The sequence below is a fragment of the Bos mutus genome, chromosome 13, assembly GCF_027580195.1.
Source record: "Bos mutus isolate GX-2022 chromosome 13, NWIPB_WYAK_1.1, whole genome shotgun sequence".
Lineage (NCBI taxonomy): Eukaryota > Metazoa > Chordata > Mammalia > Artiodactyla > Bovidae > Bos > Bos mutus.
In genome coordinates, this window is record NC_091629.1 from 9,286,363 (window position 1) to 9,304,358 (window position 17,996).

Sequence of the window (17,996 nt, forward strand, 5' to 3'; positions counted from 1 at the left end):
GTTATGACTTTGTTGAGTCCTGATCTTTGCAGAAAGCCACTATGGAGTTCACAAGATCATTATACACTTTAATATTATAATAGAAGTAGAATTGCTGTTCATCCTTCGGTTCAGTTCAGTTCAGTTGCTCAGTCGTGTCCCACTCTTTGCGACCCCAGGAATCACGGCACACCAGGCCTCCCTGTCCATCATCAACTCCCGGAGTTCACTCAGACTCACGTCCATCGAGTCAGTGATGCCATCCAGCCATCTCATCCTTTGTCGTCCCCTTCTCCTCCTGCCCCCAATACCTCCCAGCATCAGAGTCTTTTCCAATGAGTCAACTCTGCCTGAGCTGGCCAAAGTACTGGAGTTTCAGCTTTAGCATCATTCCTTCCAAAGAAATCCCAGGGCTGATCTCCTTCAGAATGGACTGGTATGTTGTATGTCATCCTTAGGTATGATTCTTTGTTTTTCTTATGTTGCCACATTACCAATTTGAATGTAACTTTTGAGTATTTCTGCTTTATGATTTATTTAGGTCTGTTAGAAAGGCATAGTTAGACCGTGCTTTCAGGCCTTTTTTGTCTTACCCTGGAGTCAGATCACACTGATTGTTAACTGAAAAGTATATTGGGAATTGTATCAATTCTTCCCAATCATCTTGGTTTAGAAATATATACTAAAAACAAGCTTGGGCCACAACCGGTCTTCTGCTTGCTCAGACAGGTAGGATGTGGAGTAATGGTTTTCTGATGAGGTGAAAATAAAATATATATTTTCAGAAGGATTGACAGAATAGGTTGAAAAGAGGTCGCTAACACACGGATGGAGGAGATGCAAAGAGCATGAAACTGAGGGTTTGACAGAGCAACTTGCCTTTTAAATCTCTGACTCTTAAGAATTATATGAAAGTGAATGTCCTATACTAAAATTACACTGAAGGAAACACTTTAATAATCTGTATGTATGACTTTCCATTCTCCTATCTAAAATGTGTCCAAAACAGTCTAGTTTTTAAAAGTGATCCTTTAATGCAGGATTTAAGACTTTAGGTGGTATTTTTTTTTTTATTACCACATGACATCATTCTGTCAGTACATATGATTTTCTACTTTTATTCCTCCACTGATTGCTTTCTCAGGTGCCTTACCTTCCCTTGCTTACTTAGACAATTTCATGTGAAATTAATTTTTAAGAGATTAGTGATAGGTGAAGCTTTTGTTTCCATGGGATTCAAAATGAAGAAAGCTCTAGAGCTAATGACTTTTTTGAGGCCATTGCTTACTTGCATTTTCTATAGAACCAGCAGATGTGAATATGCAACTCAGAAAGCAAGCTGTATATATGTAGAGTTTAGACTTCCTTTGGCAGTTATTAAAAAGCTCATCTACCCACCAGAAAAAAAAAATGTAAACTCGTCATTCTGTATCTTGGTCTTTTTAACAAATATGAAAACTTGTGGCCTTGGGTGTGAGTTAAGAGCAAGGACAACTGTCCCTGATTAGTGGCCGCCTGTCTGTACCTGCCGCAGAGGCTCCATGAACTGGGATCATCCAGACAGAGCAATGAGTTAAATCTCATCCAATTTAGCTGACTTTTCAGTACATTCGAGTGACTGTTGATTTCTATCAGTAAACTTGCTATGTATGTATATTGCTGATTCATTTCATTGTTCAGCAGAAACTAACATTGTAAAGCAATTATATTCCAATAAAAAAGTAGAAGAAAGAAATACATTAAAAAATCCTGAGGATGGCAATTTCCCTAGCGCTCCAGTGGTTCAGACATTGCCTTGCAATGCAAGGGGTGCAAGTTCAATCCCTGGTCAGGTAGCTAAGATCCCACATACCTTGTGGCCAAAAAACCAAAACACAAAACAGAAGCAATATTATAACAAATTCAATACAGACTTAAATCTTGGGGATGAAAAGCAGGTGTAAGTGAACCCTACACTAAGTGGCTTCCATATTGTACTAGTTTTAATTTTGTTTCAGTATTGAAATTTTGCCATTTAAGGAGGCTCACCCTAATGCACTTAAGCTTGAATACTGAGAGCTGACTATGAGATGCAGTGGTAATTTTAGGTATAGAATAGGTGATGGTAGAGAACTAGAGAAAATAGAATGGATTCTTAGGAAGTAGAAATTTATAGGGTGTTTATATATCAAAATTAAAAATAATTTTTCCTTCAAGGCTTTAGTTGACATACAGGAAGCTACAAAATACAGCTAGAGATCCTCCAGAGTTCAGGAAAAAGTTTCCTTTTGAGCAACAAAATAAGTCTGTGCATAATTTACATTCTCCTGGTAGCACTGTGTGGACAGAAACTGGTTCAAGTGGCATTCATTTACTATGTCTTATCTCCGTTATTGGGCAGAATACTTTTCATCTCTGAGGCATTTGTATGTGTGTGTGGTGAGGTGTCTCAGTTATCTTATAAAGAACTTTATTTCTTTGGGAATCCACTTTATTCTTTGAAACACAGAATTTGGATTGGATTAGTAGTTCCCAAATTTTCTTAATTATCAAAACATCTGGAGCATTAAAAAAAAATACAAGTTCTCTCATGCACTGTATCAGAAGCCCCAGAGGAGAGTCCTATGAATCTGCACTTTTAATAGAAACCTTTGGTGATTCTGATGGTGAGACAAGTTTAGGAGATAGTGGATTAAATGATGTCTAAATTAGGTGTTACCAGTATTTAATATCTGAATTTATTTTAATAATACCTGGAGATGTAAGTGTGACTGTTCATTCAAGTTTATTGCGTAAATGGCATCAGGAGGCCTATTTTTTCTCTTAAGTTGCATTTAGAAAACACCAGCTTGGGATTTTCCTGGTAGTTCAGTGGCTGAGACTCCATGCTTCCAAAGCAGGGGGACCCAGGTTGGATCCCTAGTCAAGGAACTAGATTGTATATGCCACACCTTAGAGCGGGCACAACCAAATGAGTTTTTTTTTTTTTTTTAAAGGAAAGGAAATGTGGGCAATAAAGTAAGGCATCAAGAGTAACATGTATAGTTTTAGTTGAAATTAGTTTGGTTTTTCCCTGTAATAGTCAACTCTCACCACATGCTTATCAGGGTGCAGGTGCTGGGTGCATACAGCTTTGTGTGTCCCTCAGCGAGCCTCATGTCACTTGTCCTTAAAGTCTCCAAGAAGAGACAGACATTGAAATGCACGCATAACAATACACTTACAAATCAGGTAACAAAATCATTAAAATGAGACGTTGTTAAAGGAAAATAGCTTCAACTTGAGTGATCAAGGAAGGCTTCTCTGAGGAAGTAATAATCTAAAACTGAGACTTGAAATGGGATTTTTAAATTCACAGTCATCACGGGCTGGATATTATGAGATGCGGAAGCAGGGCAAAGGACAGATGTGTGTTATCGTTGGAGTTTAAATGCGTGACCCGATTTTTCTCACTTTCTGTCTACATCAGTTTTAAGAAGTACCCACATGGAGGTAGGGGGTAGCTTTGGAGCTTTATCCTTTCACAAGGAGATTGAGAGGGCATGTGATTTCAAAATAATAAACTGTGGTTCTACTCCTTTACCTTTAAATATTATTTTTAATAGTATGGAGGATAAAAAATGAGTTTTAATTGAAAAAAAGATAACCTTTAAGAATTTCAACACTATGCTTCTTAAATGATTTTGGCACATGTGAACCAGTCACTCAGACAGTATTACATCGCATTCTGTTAAAATTCTATTATATCTTATTGAATCATTTTAATAAAACCACAGTTTTCTGAACTTTTAAGTCAATAATTCCAAACCTGCATCACTTTTCTCTGATACTGACCAGGCTTTTTTCAATTAAATGCTTCTTTGTAACCACCAATCAAATTGGTTCTGTATAAATTCTTAGAACTAGAGAAATTGAGAACTATTTATCTTCATTCACATAATTGATGAGATGTGTAATGGGTTATGGTCTAGATGAGTCCCTGGAGGATGCTCTAATATAGCATGTGAATGTGTCCAGTTTCAAGTAGCAAATTAATTTCAAATTGATCAACATTTATCCCTTTTAAAATCTAGTTAGGCAAGTTCCAGAAAGGCACTGTTAAGAATTGGCAGGGAGGAAAAAAACTTGCCCAAATTTTGACTCTTCCTGTACATCTAAAATGGTATAGAGAGAAGAGAATCAGAAATAAGCTTTGTGGCTTGCCAATCCTTTAAAAACTGTGGAAAGCAAATCCAAATAATGTGACCTGAATACTCAGAGTTTTTTTTATTTTAGGTTTCTGTCTTTTTCATTCAAGAAGAATAATAGAAAAAATTTTTTATCTGAATAAGGAAGCTTGTATGAAGTTTTCAGTGACCTTATTTCTTCAACCCCATTCTTTGCTTCTTGAATTTTAAAAAATCTCTACTGTTAATATAGCAGCAGCTTTCATGGGAAAAGATTTTTGTGGGTGGAAAAGGAGCTGGGCCAACAGCAGGTGGATAACCATCTCTGAGAGACTCTAACAAGTTACTCTCATTCAGTTCAGAAGAGTATAAAATGAGGTATAAGAGGAAAGGAGGCTGAATTTAGATAAATATTTCAGTTTTTACATACATGAAGGGATTATCATACTTCCACAAATTAAGTATACTGTCCAACTTCCCCATTGGGAGACAGTTCTCCATGCATTTAAAAAAATGTTTTTTAATTTTATATGTGGTATAACCGATTAATAATGTTGTGATGGTTTCAGGTGCACAGCACAGTGACTCAGCCATATATATGCATGTATCCATTCTCTCCCAAACTCCCCTCCCACCTAGGCTGCTCCGTGCATTTTGTATGTCCTGTGTTGTTCAGCTTCTGAGCAAATAATCTATTGCATAGAGTTTACCCTGAGACATTTGCTTGTGTTCCACAGTTACTTAACCTACCTAGAGCCCATCCCCTTCCTTCCCTCCTGTGTCACCACCTCCTCCTCCTCCTTGTCCTTCAGTTGTGCCAGTAGCTTCTAACAGCTGGAATCTCCTAATGTTGGGGTTCTTCTTCTATGATGCAGCCCACCACTCAGGCAGAAAAAAGACTGGCACATATCATGTTTCCCCTGCAGGAAGTGGGAAAGCAATGGAAGACATTTCTCTGGCTGATGTTTTTTGCCATCTCTCTAAGTCAATCTCTTGTATCTTCTCTCAGTGTATGTATATGAAACAGTGACAGCCTAACTTGTTAGCTTGAAAGTAGGGTAAAGTCTCAGACCCTTCATGGTTTCTAACCTAACCAGCATGCACAAGGAATTGCAAACCCAAGTGCCTATGGAAACCAGGCAAGGGATGTGAATTAAGAGAATTGGTTCGGGTGTAAAATAATTAATGGCAACTGACTTTCAGCCTTAGAGTTACGTTTGATAGGGAGTAATGGGGACTGCAGCAACTGCAGGCAGTATCTTCTTGAGAAACATCCTGTCTTAGAAGTATTTGCTGGGACTTCCCTGGTGGTACAATGGTTAAGACTTCTTAGCCTTCCAATGCAGGGAGTGCAGGTGTGATCCCCGATTGTGAAGCTGAGACCTTGAAAAGCCAAAATATAAAACAGAAGCAATAATGTATTCAAACAAGACTTTTTAAATGGTCCACATCAAGAAAAAAAAATTTTTTTAAGAAGTATTTGGCAACCTATTCTACTTGACACAGGCTTCCCTTATAGCTCAGTTGGTAAAGAGTCTGCCTGCAATGCAGAAGACCCCTGTTCCATTCCTGGGTTGGGAAGATCTGCTGCAGAGGGGATAGGCTACCCACTCCAATATGTGTATTCTTGGGCTTCCCTTGTGGCTCAGCTGGTGAAGGATCCACCTGCAGTGTGGGAGACCTGGGTTCGATCCCTGGGTTAGGAAGATCGCCTGGAGAAGGGAAAGGCTAACCAATCCAGTATTCCAGCCTGGAGAATTCCATGGACTGTATAGTCCGTGGTGTTGCAAAGAGTTGGGCATAACTGAGCCACTTTCACTTTTCTACTTGAAAGCACTGTTGGGGTTAAACTAAGTTCACAAGGACTGAACCATCACCATTTAGTCTCTTCTGTCATTGATGATGAGAAACGCCAGGACAGGGAAGACTTTTTTTCCTTCTTGGTAACCAGGGGAACAGTTGGCACAATGCCAAAGTAGATTTGCCCAGAAAAACCGAATTCTTACCAATCCATATATTGTGAAGCCTGACAAGAAGAAATATGGTATTTTTTTTTTAGATATATAAGCTGAGTCATATGGTAGTTTTAGTGTTTTGAGAAAACTCCATAGTGGCTGTGCCAATTTACATTCCCACCAACAGTGTAGGAGGGCTTCCCAGGTGGCTCAGTGGTTAAGAATCCACATGCCAATGCAGGAAACTTGGGTTCTGTCCCTGGGTTGGGAAGAACCCCTGGAGAAGGAAATGGAAACCCATTCCGCTACTCTTACTTGGAAAATCCCATGGACAGAGGGACCTGGTGGGCTGCAGTATACGGGGTCGCAAAGATTTGGACATGACTGAGCACATGTACACATGCAGCAGTGCAGGAGGGTTCCCTTTCCACCACATCCTAGTCAACATTTGTTACTTGTGTTCTTTTTGATGATAGCCGTTCTGACGAGTGTGAGGTGGTATCTCATCATGGTTCTAATTTGCATTCTCCTGAAGCTTAGTGATGTGGAACATCTCTGCTTATGCGTGTTGGGCATCTGCATTTCCTCTTAGGAAAATTCAGCTCTTCTGCCCATTTTTTTTAAATTAGGTGGTTTGTTTTCCTGATGTTAAGTTGTAGAAGCTGTTTATATATGTTGGATATTAACTCCCTGTAGGTCACATCATTTGCAAAAATCTTCTCCCATTCAGAAGGTTTTCTTTTCATTTTGCTGATGGTTTCCTTTGCTGTGCAAAAGCTTTTCAGTTTAACTAGGCCCAATGTGTTTATCTTTTTATTCTATTTTTGTTTTAGAAGACAGATTTCAAAAAAAATATTGCTGTGATTTTTGTCGAAGAGTGTTCTGCCTATGCTTTCCTCTAGGACTATAATGGTTTCTGATCTCAGGTCTTTAATCCATTTTGAGTTTATTTTTGTATATAGTGTTAGAGAATGTTATGATTTCATTCTTTAACATGTAGCTGTCAATTTTCCCAGAAACACTTATAAAGAGACTATCTTTTCTCCATTGTATATTCTTACCTCCTTTGTCATTCATTAATTTATCATTAAGTGCACGGGTTTATTTCTGCCAAACTATTTTTCATAGTGACTGTATCATTTTGAATTCCTATCATCAATGCATTGGAATTCTAGTTGCTCCGCACAGGATTTGTGCTTTTTATAAATTTTAAGCAAGAATTTCAAATCTTTCTGAAGATGAGTTATATTAAAAATGGATATATATTATCCTGGAATTTTGTAATTTTTTTCCCAATGCAGGGTGGTTAAACTAAGTGGCAGGCTGACTCCATTCCATTTTTCCTTTGAGTTAATAGAGTATGTGTATGTGTATATGTACATATGTACATGTATATATATGTACATACATAATATATATACATGTATATAAATCATTTATGAATTAATATGCATATGTTAGGAAATTGAAGGTATTTTGGTAAAAAATATGATTAAATTCTGTCTTACATATGAATGATTAGTTTTATATCATGTAAACACTTTGGTGAATAACTTGGTTTCCTCAATATGGAAAAGAATCTATTCAGACAAGTCTCTAGAGGCTTATTAATATAAGAGTTTTTGGCTATGTTAGAGCTAAAATTTCCAATATAGCTGACAAGGCCACTCCATCTTTATTTGGAGCATGCAACAGCCCATGAAAAGAACAACTTAAAAGGGCTGGATTACTTTATAAAATTTTCAAGCCAGTAATAGTTCTCATGTAAGTAGAATTGGCCTCTGCAGATAATGCAGGTCATTCAGATCGAACTGGAATTTTCAGTTGCTTTTTAAGTCATTCAGTAAGGTGCTAATGAAACTTAGGAGGAAAATTTGGCTTCCCTAATGTCCAGAGTGGCAATACTGCCTTGCATACAATAACATTAGTGTTTTAACAGCCTTCCATTTATTCTGGGAAAAACACCAAGAGAGAAAGTGAATTTTCCAGAATAGAGACACTTGGGTTTGCTATTTCTTGTGACTAGTTTCTAAGGATAATTTGCAAAGCTTTTTGCAAGACTGAAATAAATACAGGACAGAAGTAGAATTGAACTTTAACATTCATGACTTTTTCTCAAGATATGATTATCAAGTAAGCTTTTTAAATGTCTGCCTTAATTAAATATTCAAAAGAGGCTGAGACTGCAGTTATATATGCAAATTGACTTTTTTAGTATCTCAGCTTGAAATTTTTGTTCATTCTTTCTCAAGGATGCTACCATTTAGAGGTTAGGAAATTGAAGATATTTAGGTAAAAATTATGGTTAATTTTTGTCTTAGAGCAAGACCCAACTGTCCTCTGCCATGGATTATATCTGTGTCTTCCCACTGACAGTGCTAGTAGAAACAATATCAAAATGCTTATTGTGTAATGTGAAGTAACCCTAATGCAAACACTCCTTGTATAGACAGCATCCACTCACAAATGCTGCTTACCTGGTGTGGACTGTAAATGAGAGAATTTGTGACTTTCTCAAATGGCCAATTCTTGAATTTGTGACTATATAAAGACAACAAAAGGAATGCTTTGGGACACTTGAGCCCACCCACCCACTTGAATGGAGCTATGTGTGATATAGTTAGCTTATAGATATTTATATGTACAGTTGTGCTTATCATAGACTTGAGATTCTATTATATCAATTTTCTATTCCTTCTCACGAATAAAGCAAGATAAGCATGAGCAGTGTAGCCAAGTTAGTAATGCTTATTTTTATTTATCCTAATTTTTCCTTTTACTTACATCTTCTGAGCCTCTTGTTACCATGTCCTCTGTTGTATTGCAATAATATTGATCCAATGAATGTATTAGTAATTAATTAATGTATAGTTATTAATCAGTCCTTACACCTTTTTTCTTACTGTTCACCCAACTGCTCTTTTTATTTTCTATAAAATAAGAGAGATTTTATTACAGTGTGTTCTGTCAAATTCTGACTGCTGGCTTTTTGTTTGTTTATTAGAATACAATTGTGTTCCTCTTTTCTCCCCCTGTAATGTTTTCTTTTAATCGTGCTGGTGGTGAAAATAAGGGTGCATTTTATATTTGCAGTGATCCATTTTGAAACAGCAGGTGACTTCCTGTTATTCAGGCAGTGTTAGGTGGACTATATTTGCCCATTAGTTGAATGCATAAACCTTTTCCAAATTGATTAATTTCCTTAGTGACATATCAGGGAGAAAATTCTAGTAATTCTGGAGAAAATCTAGAAAGCTGGTGGAAGATGTCAAGAGGCTTACAGTCAGTAATTTGACCTTTTTAATTATCTTCTTTAGGGCATGAATAATGTATGAAACAACTTTTAATGGAGGATAGAATTTGAAGAATGAAATAAAATTTCAATTTCCATATATAGCATTTGTGAGGAAAAATGAAACAGAAACATATATTCCTATACTAGTAGAAAAAGGGAATGTGCTTTTTTGAGTTTGCTTACTGTTCTTCATTATATAGCAGAATTCCTAGTAAGTGTGCAACATATTTGCATGAGTATTAAAATAATTCATCATGATTAATTCTGCTATAGTAAAGCTCAGCCCTAATTACAATCTGCCATATACTATCGTGGTTTGTCAGTATTTCATATTTTACTGGAGTTGCAGTGGAATTGCAGCTCGTATAACAGCACCGATGTCATCTGAGTTCACTGTGATTAATGTGGTTCTGAAGGAGATCTAATAACGATTAGCCGGTTTCATAAAGTGTTACAGAATAAGGTCGATGTGAGAAAAATTTTAAAGCTCTTCACAATGTGCAGTCTAGCAAGTACCTCTGGCAACAAATTGGGTTTCTTGAAGGATGAAGAGATTTAACCTTGGAAACAGATGAGCTACTAGGGCAACGCTGGGCAGAGGTTCAGTAATTTGCCTTAAAGGCTCGGAGGAAAGCAAGACAAGTCTAGAATTAATGATGGAAAGTTATAAAGAAGTAGATATCAGTCTGATACACTGAAATCTCAAAAAATCAAAACTTTGACCAGAAGCAGGGTGAAAGTGGGCTTTGTGGATATAATGGGCCCAGTAAGGTGTGGCGCTTCCTATGACTGGAAGTATTTGGTAGAGAGACAAGATGCCTGCTTATGGAGAGTTTTACAAAGTATGATTTTAATGGTTCAGAAGAGGAGATTGTCTTTAGGTAAATTCTGAATTCTTTTTCAACCATGTGTATCCATAAATGAATTTCCTTCACAATATCAACAAGTTTCTTATATTGTCCTTAGATTTCAGTGGAGGCTTCAGTGGGAGATGGCTTTACTGGAGACATTGCAATTGATGATTTGTCATTCATGGACTGCACTCTCTACCCTGGTAAGGAAGGATATTTCAATGTATGAGTGCTTTCAAGCCTGTTTACTTGAATAGAACTTCCAAGGAAATCAATATTTCATTTCCAGAAATATTCCAAAAGTATTTGCACTTCTCTCTATTCTCTTAATATATTAACCCTGGAAAAGGTTGCAAATCTTTGTAATTCTTCAAACTCTTTGCAAACATAGTAAAGAGGTTTGAATCAGTTGTGTATACATCCCATCCCATTCAAAGTATTAGGAAAATGTGTCCGAGGTTAAACAGTAATTCTATCATATGGGGGGGGGGGCAATTATAATAACTGAACTGATTGCTTTGTAATTACATTGTTTTGGAGACTTTAGTAACCATTCAGTTACCTTCAGTGATGTCTTACTCTCAGGCTGCACTTTAAACATTCCTGAGGATTGCTGCCAGCCATTTCCTTTCCAAGTTATAGACTTCTTTCCATTAAAAAACTAATATATTTATTCCAGATTTATATCTCCATCCTCAAACTTCGCCCCCACCACCCCGAACTCCAGAAAGAAAGTGAAAGTCACTTAGTCATGTCTGACTCTTAGAGACGCCATGGACTATACAGTCCATGGAATTCTCCAGGCCAGAATACTGGAGTGAGTAGCTCTTCCCTTCTCCAGGGGATCTTCCCAACCCAGAGATCTAACCCAGGTCTCCCACATTGCAGGCGGATTATTTACCAACTGAGCTGCCAGGGAAGCCCAAGAAGGCTGGACTCCAGACTTGGATACTAACAACCTATTCAGTATCCAAACTTAGATGTAATGAGCATCTCAAAGATAACTAGGGAAATAACCTAAAACAAACACGCCCCAAGGGAAACTCATTCCAGCAGTGCATAGTGATCTAGTGGGGTAGATATCAAGCTCTTGGAAGGTGATTTTGGGATTGAGACTGTAGACTTTTTAATTGCATGACAAGAAGAAGCACCGTCTCCTCCTCAGAGTGATCAGAGGTTTGGTAGTTTAAAAATCAATTGCAGTAATCCAAGGAGAGCCTTTTCATATGCTGAAAACTTTACATGCAATGGTCCATCAGAGTATCTACCCCTCCCCAGACATAATCAGAGGGCTGGATTCCAGTGCTTCTGCTGTAGCTACATGCCCCAGCTCCAATTTTCCGGCTCATGATTCTGGCAGGGTTAATTATCATCCTCAGTGTAGCAGTTTCCATGGAACTCTGCAGAGTCAAACCCCTCTCTGGAAGGCCAGCAAAGATAAAATCAGAATTCAACAAGTTTACTTTTATCCCTCAATGTGTAAAAGTAAAATTTTGATGACCCATTGTCTCCTCAATCCTATAATTTTTGCCTCCCTTCTTGTCTCAGTGAATGACAATTTGTCTCTAGTTGCTTATACTTCATCAACAAATTAGATCAACCACTAGCTACATGTGTATCCATACTCCACTTCTCATTTTCCTTGCTTCTCTCCTCTTGGTCCAAATCACCAGTGTCTCTGTATAGATTTTTGTGATTGCTTTTTAAATGATCTCTCTGCTTCTACCCTTGAACCATATAATCTCTTCTCATAACAGCAGCCAGAATGATCCTTTTCAAACTTACATAAGCTCATGTCACCCTAACCTGAGCCTTGCTATGACATCCATCTCATTCAGAACAAAAGCCAAACTTCTTACAATAACATCCAAGGAGTAAATGACTGGCACTGTCATATATGGCTCTGTCTTTACCTTCTACCACTGTGCTTTTTTTTTAAAGCACCTTCTTTTTAAAAATTTATTTGTTTAATTTTTGTCTGTGCTGGCTCTTCATTGCTGCACATGGACTTTCTCTAGTTGCGGTGAATAGAGGCGACTCTCTAGTTGAGGTATGCAGGCTTCTCACTGCAGTGGCTTCCTGTTGTGGAGCACGGGCTCTAGGTGCGTTGGCTGCATTAGTTGTGACTCATGGACTTAGTTGCCCCACAGCGTGTAGGATCCTCCAGGACTGGGAATCAATCCTATGTCACCTGCATTGGCAGGTGATTTCTTAACCACTGAACCACCAGGGAAGTCCTGACCAATGTGCTTCTAATTGACGTCCCTCAATGATAAGACCTCTCAAGTGGTCCTTGATTACTGCAACTCCCTTATGCCTCAGGCCTTTTATACCTGCTTTCCCCTCCTCCTGGAATGTGCTTCCTCCAGATATCCATTTCACCTCCTTCTTTCTGATCACTGCTAGAGAATCTCTAGGAAAACCTTCTCTCAACTTATACCCCGCCTCTCTCTCAAACATACACACATCTCTTCTTATCTCTTTACCTGACATTTTCCATCTCCTGTTTTTCTCCACAACACCTATCATCACCTTATAGTCAAATTTGATTTTCTCCCATAATAATGTTGCATGAGAGCAGGGATTTTATTTGACCACTGCTGTACCTTGTAGTATAAACGGTAACTGGTGCATAGTAGTACTTAATAAGCATCTATTGGATAGATGGGTGGATAGGTGGAGAGATGTCTATTTTTTTAAGTGCTTATGTATTTTAGTTTATTATTACTATTGCTAAAATATTAATTAGGTATGTAAGATACTATATGTCAGCCTCTGTTGAAAGCCAGATCTCAGTGGCTTATAACCAGTAGCATTTATTTCTTGCTCTCAAGTGTGTCAGTTGGCATAGAAAAATAACAGCAAACATACACTCTTCTTGTTCATATCTCCATATAATTCTATGTTGTTTTAATTGTTTTAGTCACTGAGTTGTGTCTGACTCTTTTGTGACCCCATGGACTGTAGCCCACCAGGCTCCTCTGTCCTTGGGATTTCCTGGGCAAGAACACTGGAGTGGGTTGTCATTTCCTACTCCAGGGGATCTTCCTGACCTGAGGATCAAACCTGCATCTTCCTGCATTGGTGGGCAGATTCTTTATCATTGAGCTACCAGGGAAGCCCCATAATTCCATGTAGTTCCAAACTATATATCTGTTCTGTATGTCCTATCTATCTGGGACCCAAGCTGATGGACCAAATCCTTGTCTGACACATTCTGTTTTTAAGTCAGAGGGTTAGAAAAAGAAAGCACACGTAAAGCTTTTATTAGGGCCTCGTGTCTACTAGCTTCCACTGGTCAGAGCGAGTTAAGTGATCAAGCCTAACAATGGGGCACAGCAGTATTCACTACAGTTGGGGAGCTTGGCAAGGACAGAAGATACAGAAAGTCCTTAAAAGAAAGGGAGCTGATACATGGTCGTATTTCATGTTGGTCCAGTGGTTGGGTATCTGCCTTCCAGTGCAGGGCATGCAGGTTGATCCCTGGTGGGGGAACTGGGATCCCACATGCTGCAGTACAACTAAGGCCATGCACCGCAACAGCTCCGAGTCTGTGTGCTCTAGAGCCCTCGTGCCACAGCTAGAGAGAAGTCCCTGGGCCTCAGCGAAGATCCTGTGTGCCGCAACTAAGACCCACCAGTGCCATAAACGAATAAGTAAATATTAAAAAACACACTTCCTTAAATATTGTTATCACTCTCCATATCATCTCGTATAATCCTGTAACCTTTTAAAAATCTGGAATAGTGCTTGGTCCATCACAGGTTGAAGAGACCTTGAATGATAAATAGGTTGGATGTGTTTGTTATCCCAATTTTGTGGAGCACATTGAGAAGGAGATAGCCAGTCTAAGGCTGTGTAGCTATCAAATGTCAGAGTGCAGTCTTCTTCTGTGGATCAGAATGCTTACCACTATTATTATATTGCTCATCAAATGCATTCACCTCCCAAGGAAGAAAAAGCGATTTCCATTTGAGGGATCTGAAAAACAAAACTTAAAGAACGTAGATGACTGGGATGAGAATACACAGTTGAAAGCTGTAATGAGATTTTCACCTGAGGTGTGTGATCTCAGTACCCAAATCACGTCCCATTCTTAGCTTAGGGAGAATGGCTGTAACCCCAGTGGTGAAAGGGAATAAATAATTCAGAAAGAGAACCAAGGCATTGTGGACACTGTTGCTGCTTTAATTATACTGCTGCATGTGTTCTGTGGCTGATGTTTCCAAGGTGGAGAGGAAAGAGCTGCCAGAAACAAGGGCAGAGATGTGAAATATCAGTTACACACCATTAGTCCCAATTTTCTGGTTTACATTTTGGAATAAAAATATGGAATTTTAAAGACTGTCTGAACTGTGTGGTTTTCATGTTGGCTTCATAACAAAAGAAACTTTAGGTTGAAACTGCAGAATCTGATGAAGCCATATGTCTCATAAAGGAAGTTGATGTAATCTTACTATAAGATGAAAATGAAAATAAAAATTAGGCTTTTAATAAAAATATTGCTTTTGATGATTATCAGTCAGTGTTTTGTCATGACATCACATTAGCTGAGATGGGATCAGTGTATGTAGGATCACTTACATTGATTTGCTTTCAGTATAAACATTATCTATGGCATGTTCCCCCTCTTGATTAATGAAACAAAACAAATAAAAACTAAAAAAAAAACAAAACCACAAACTATTGACCTCATGTCCAAAATACAGTTTTGTAACCTGTAATTTTATTTTATACTAAAAATGGCTAAAGTGAAGTAGATTATTTCATTTTTACCCATTTCCTCAAAAATCAAACTCTTTCCACCGTATCTCCCTTATTCCTTTTGGATGAACTCAGTTTTTTCTAGCAACCTAGGATTGAAATACCATAGTCATCTTTGGCTTTCCCCTTAAACTTGCCCCCTTGCAGATCCTATTAACTCTCAACCCCAAAATATTTCTCACATCTGTTCTATTTTTTCCATTACCTCTGCCATGTCCTTGACTCAAATGATTGAGCTTCTTAACTGCAAATCTTTATTACTTTTCCTGAATAATTTTTATGCCACAAGCTTAGTTTCTTTCCACTTAATCCCAGACGATTATTACTTGCTCTTTTTAGGTCATTCTTCTCTCATTTTTTAACTTCAGGTTGTTTCTAATAATTTTCAAATCCATTCTCAATTATGGATTGTACTGCCTTTGTTTCAGTACTTTGATGACAGAGATTCTCGGTTTAAATCTAATTCAGGAGGAAAATAGAGAAACAGCTGTTTAGACAAGATTAATTACATTTCTAGGGAAAGTAGACAATCTTAACCATGCAATTGAATCGTATGATTCTTTGCATTAGTGTGTGATGATGTTGTCTATTCCCAGAGTAGATAATGATGCGGAATGATGGCAAAGTTAAATAGCTTTCCCTTCACCTTGAATTAGACCTTCAGAGTAGATTATTTTGGAAGAATTGTTACCAGACATTCAGGTTTAAAAATATTATCCCAGAGGAAGTATCTGTTTTGCATTATGCCTTCCATCTTCAATCAGAAAAGCAAGAAGTACATTTCTTTCAGCAGAACACATTATTGGTGAGATACCTGAGTTATTTGGAAGAATAGATCTGTGATGACATGGCATCACAACATACTCTTTGCCAACTGAAAGAAAAATTGCCTATATACTTTTCTGTGTTTTTTTTAATTTGCACTTTCTATTTTGTATTGGAATATAGCAAATTAACAATGTTTTGGTAGTTGCAGGTGGACAGCAAAGGCACTCAGCCATACATATACATGTATCCATTCTTCCCCAAACTCCCCTCCAATCAGGCTGCCATATAACATTGAGCAGAGTTCCATGTGCTATACAGTAGGTTTTTGTTGGTTATCCATTTTAAATATAGTTGTGTGTGCATATCCATCCCAAATTCCCTGTCTCTTCTCCCCATCCTTTCCCCCACCCCTGCCACCAAAAGTTCATTTCCTAAGTCTGTGAGTCTGTTTTGTAAGTTAGTCCTTTGCATCATTTCTTTTTGTATTTCACATATGAGAGATGTCATGTGATACTTCTCCTTCTCTGACTTCACTCATTTGACGATCTCTGGGTCCATCTACATTGCTGCAAATAGCATTATTTCATTCTTTTTAATTCTGTGTAATATTCCATTATATACATGCACCATATTTTCTTTATCTGTCTCTCTGTAAATGTCTGTAAATCGTAAATAGTTCTGCAATGAACACTGGGGTGCACGTATCCTTTCAGATCGTGTTTTTCTCCGGCTATATGCCCAGGAGTGGGTACTTTTCACCAGTTGAAAGTTTCAGAATTCAGCATGCATATTACATTGATTAGTTACTAGAATTACTAATTACTAGAGTGAGTATTGGACTTCCCAGGGGGCACAGTTGTAAAGAATTCGCCTGCCGATGCAGGAGATGCAAGAGATGTAGATTCGATCTCTGAGTCGGGAAGTTTCCCTGGAGTTGGAAATGGCAACCCACTCCAGTGTTCTTGCCTGGAAAGTTCCAAGAGGAGTCTGTGGGATACAGTCCAGGGGGTCACAAAGAGTCGGACATGACTGAACATGCATAAGGAACGAGAATGAACATCACTATATAAGGTATTCATATTTTATTTTTCCAAGGAAAGTTGTTACTAAGTCAAGGGCGTTTCTTGCATCTGATGATACTTAAGATTGAGAAACGATATTAACTCTTTGGAGAATGCTTAGCAACAGTTTTTACCATGTCCACACCGAGTAGCTTTTGCTATTGCTGCCAAACCAGCTGAGTTATGGAATTTCTGACATCTCTCCTCCTCTGCCTACACATCTTACCAGCTTTATTTGTTCTTGATCAAGTCTCCCTTCCTTCTACAATGGGTGGTATTTGTTTCAGTGGCAAAATGTGTGTGTTGTATTGTGTATGCTTTTAGGATATCACAGCAGCTTTTTACCTTCTAATACTAAGCTGTTTGGTGTGCCCATTACATTTATCTCAATATAATAAATTTCATGAAAGCATTATGCTTTGGGAAAAATCTGTACTTTGAAAGGAAATACAGATTCTGAAAAAAATTTATAAATGTTGGAAATATTTCTTCAAGGCATAAATGAAGAAATTTGAGACTCAGTGATTATAATCTGAAATATTCTTGTTTTAGTGTTCTAGTGTAGTTTTGTAAAGTGATTTAGCATATATCTAGGGAAAAGTTTTGTCCAAAGCCTGTGGTCTATGCGACTTAATATTTTTTATTATGTCTCTAGAAAATAAAACTGGACAAATAACTGACTTATTTTAAATTTAAAACTTTAAAATTTTGTCATCTTTTATTTGAGGGAGATACTAAATACCCCAAATGGAGAAGACTGTTAAAATACTTCAATTTTAGCTGGAGAAAGCACTTTCCTCCAATTGTTCTTTTGGTGCTCTCAAATACAAAGATACTACACTTAAGATTCATTAATTTTGGTGGAATACAGAGTAATGAGAAAAGGACAAAGAATTTGAAGATTTAAAAAGCCTAGTCAAGCTCATGCAAAAATATTAGAATAAATCCAGATGTGAGCTGATGGAAATGAATTAGAAAAACAATAAAAAGGAAGATTATGTTAAAAATAGCCAGAGATTAAAATACAATTACAGAAGAATGGAATTAGGAAGACAGTTGGATATTATTTGCAAAGTTCTGAGAAAAAATGACTGTAAGTCTAGAGCAAAGCAAAATTCTTTCAAGAATGAGGGTGACAAAAGGCACTCAGTATGACATCCACAATCAAATGAAAAAGT

The 17,996-nt window shown here is 37.7% G+C and overlaps 1 protein-coding gene across 1 annotated transcript in view; it reads left to right on the forward strand.

Moving 5' to 3' along the window:
• The window catches only part of MALRD1 (MAM and LDL receptor class A domain containing 1), a 576,646-nt gene that overhangs the window by 146,234 nt on the left and 412,416 nt on the right, over positions 1-17,996 (forward strand). The window contains exon 19 of the mRNA XM_070382053.1: positions 10,341-10,428. Within this exon, the coding sequence (XP_070238154.1) occupies positions 10,341-10,428 (88 nt within the window). The remainder of the gene's footprint in view (positions 1-10,340; positions 10,429-17,996) is intronic.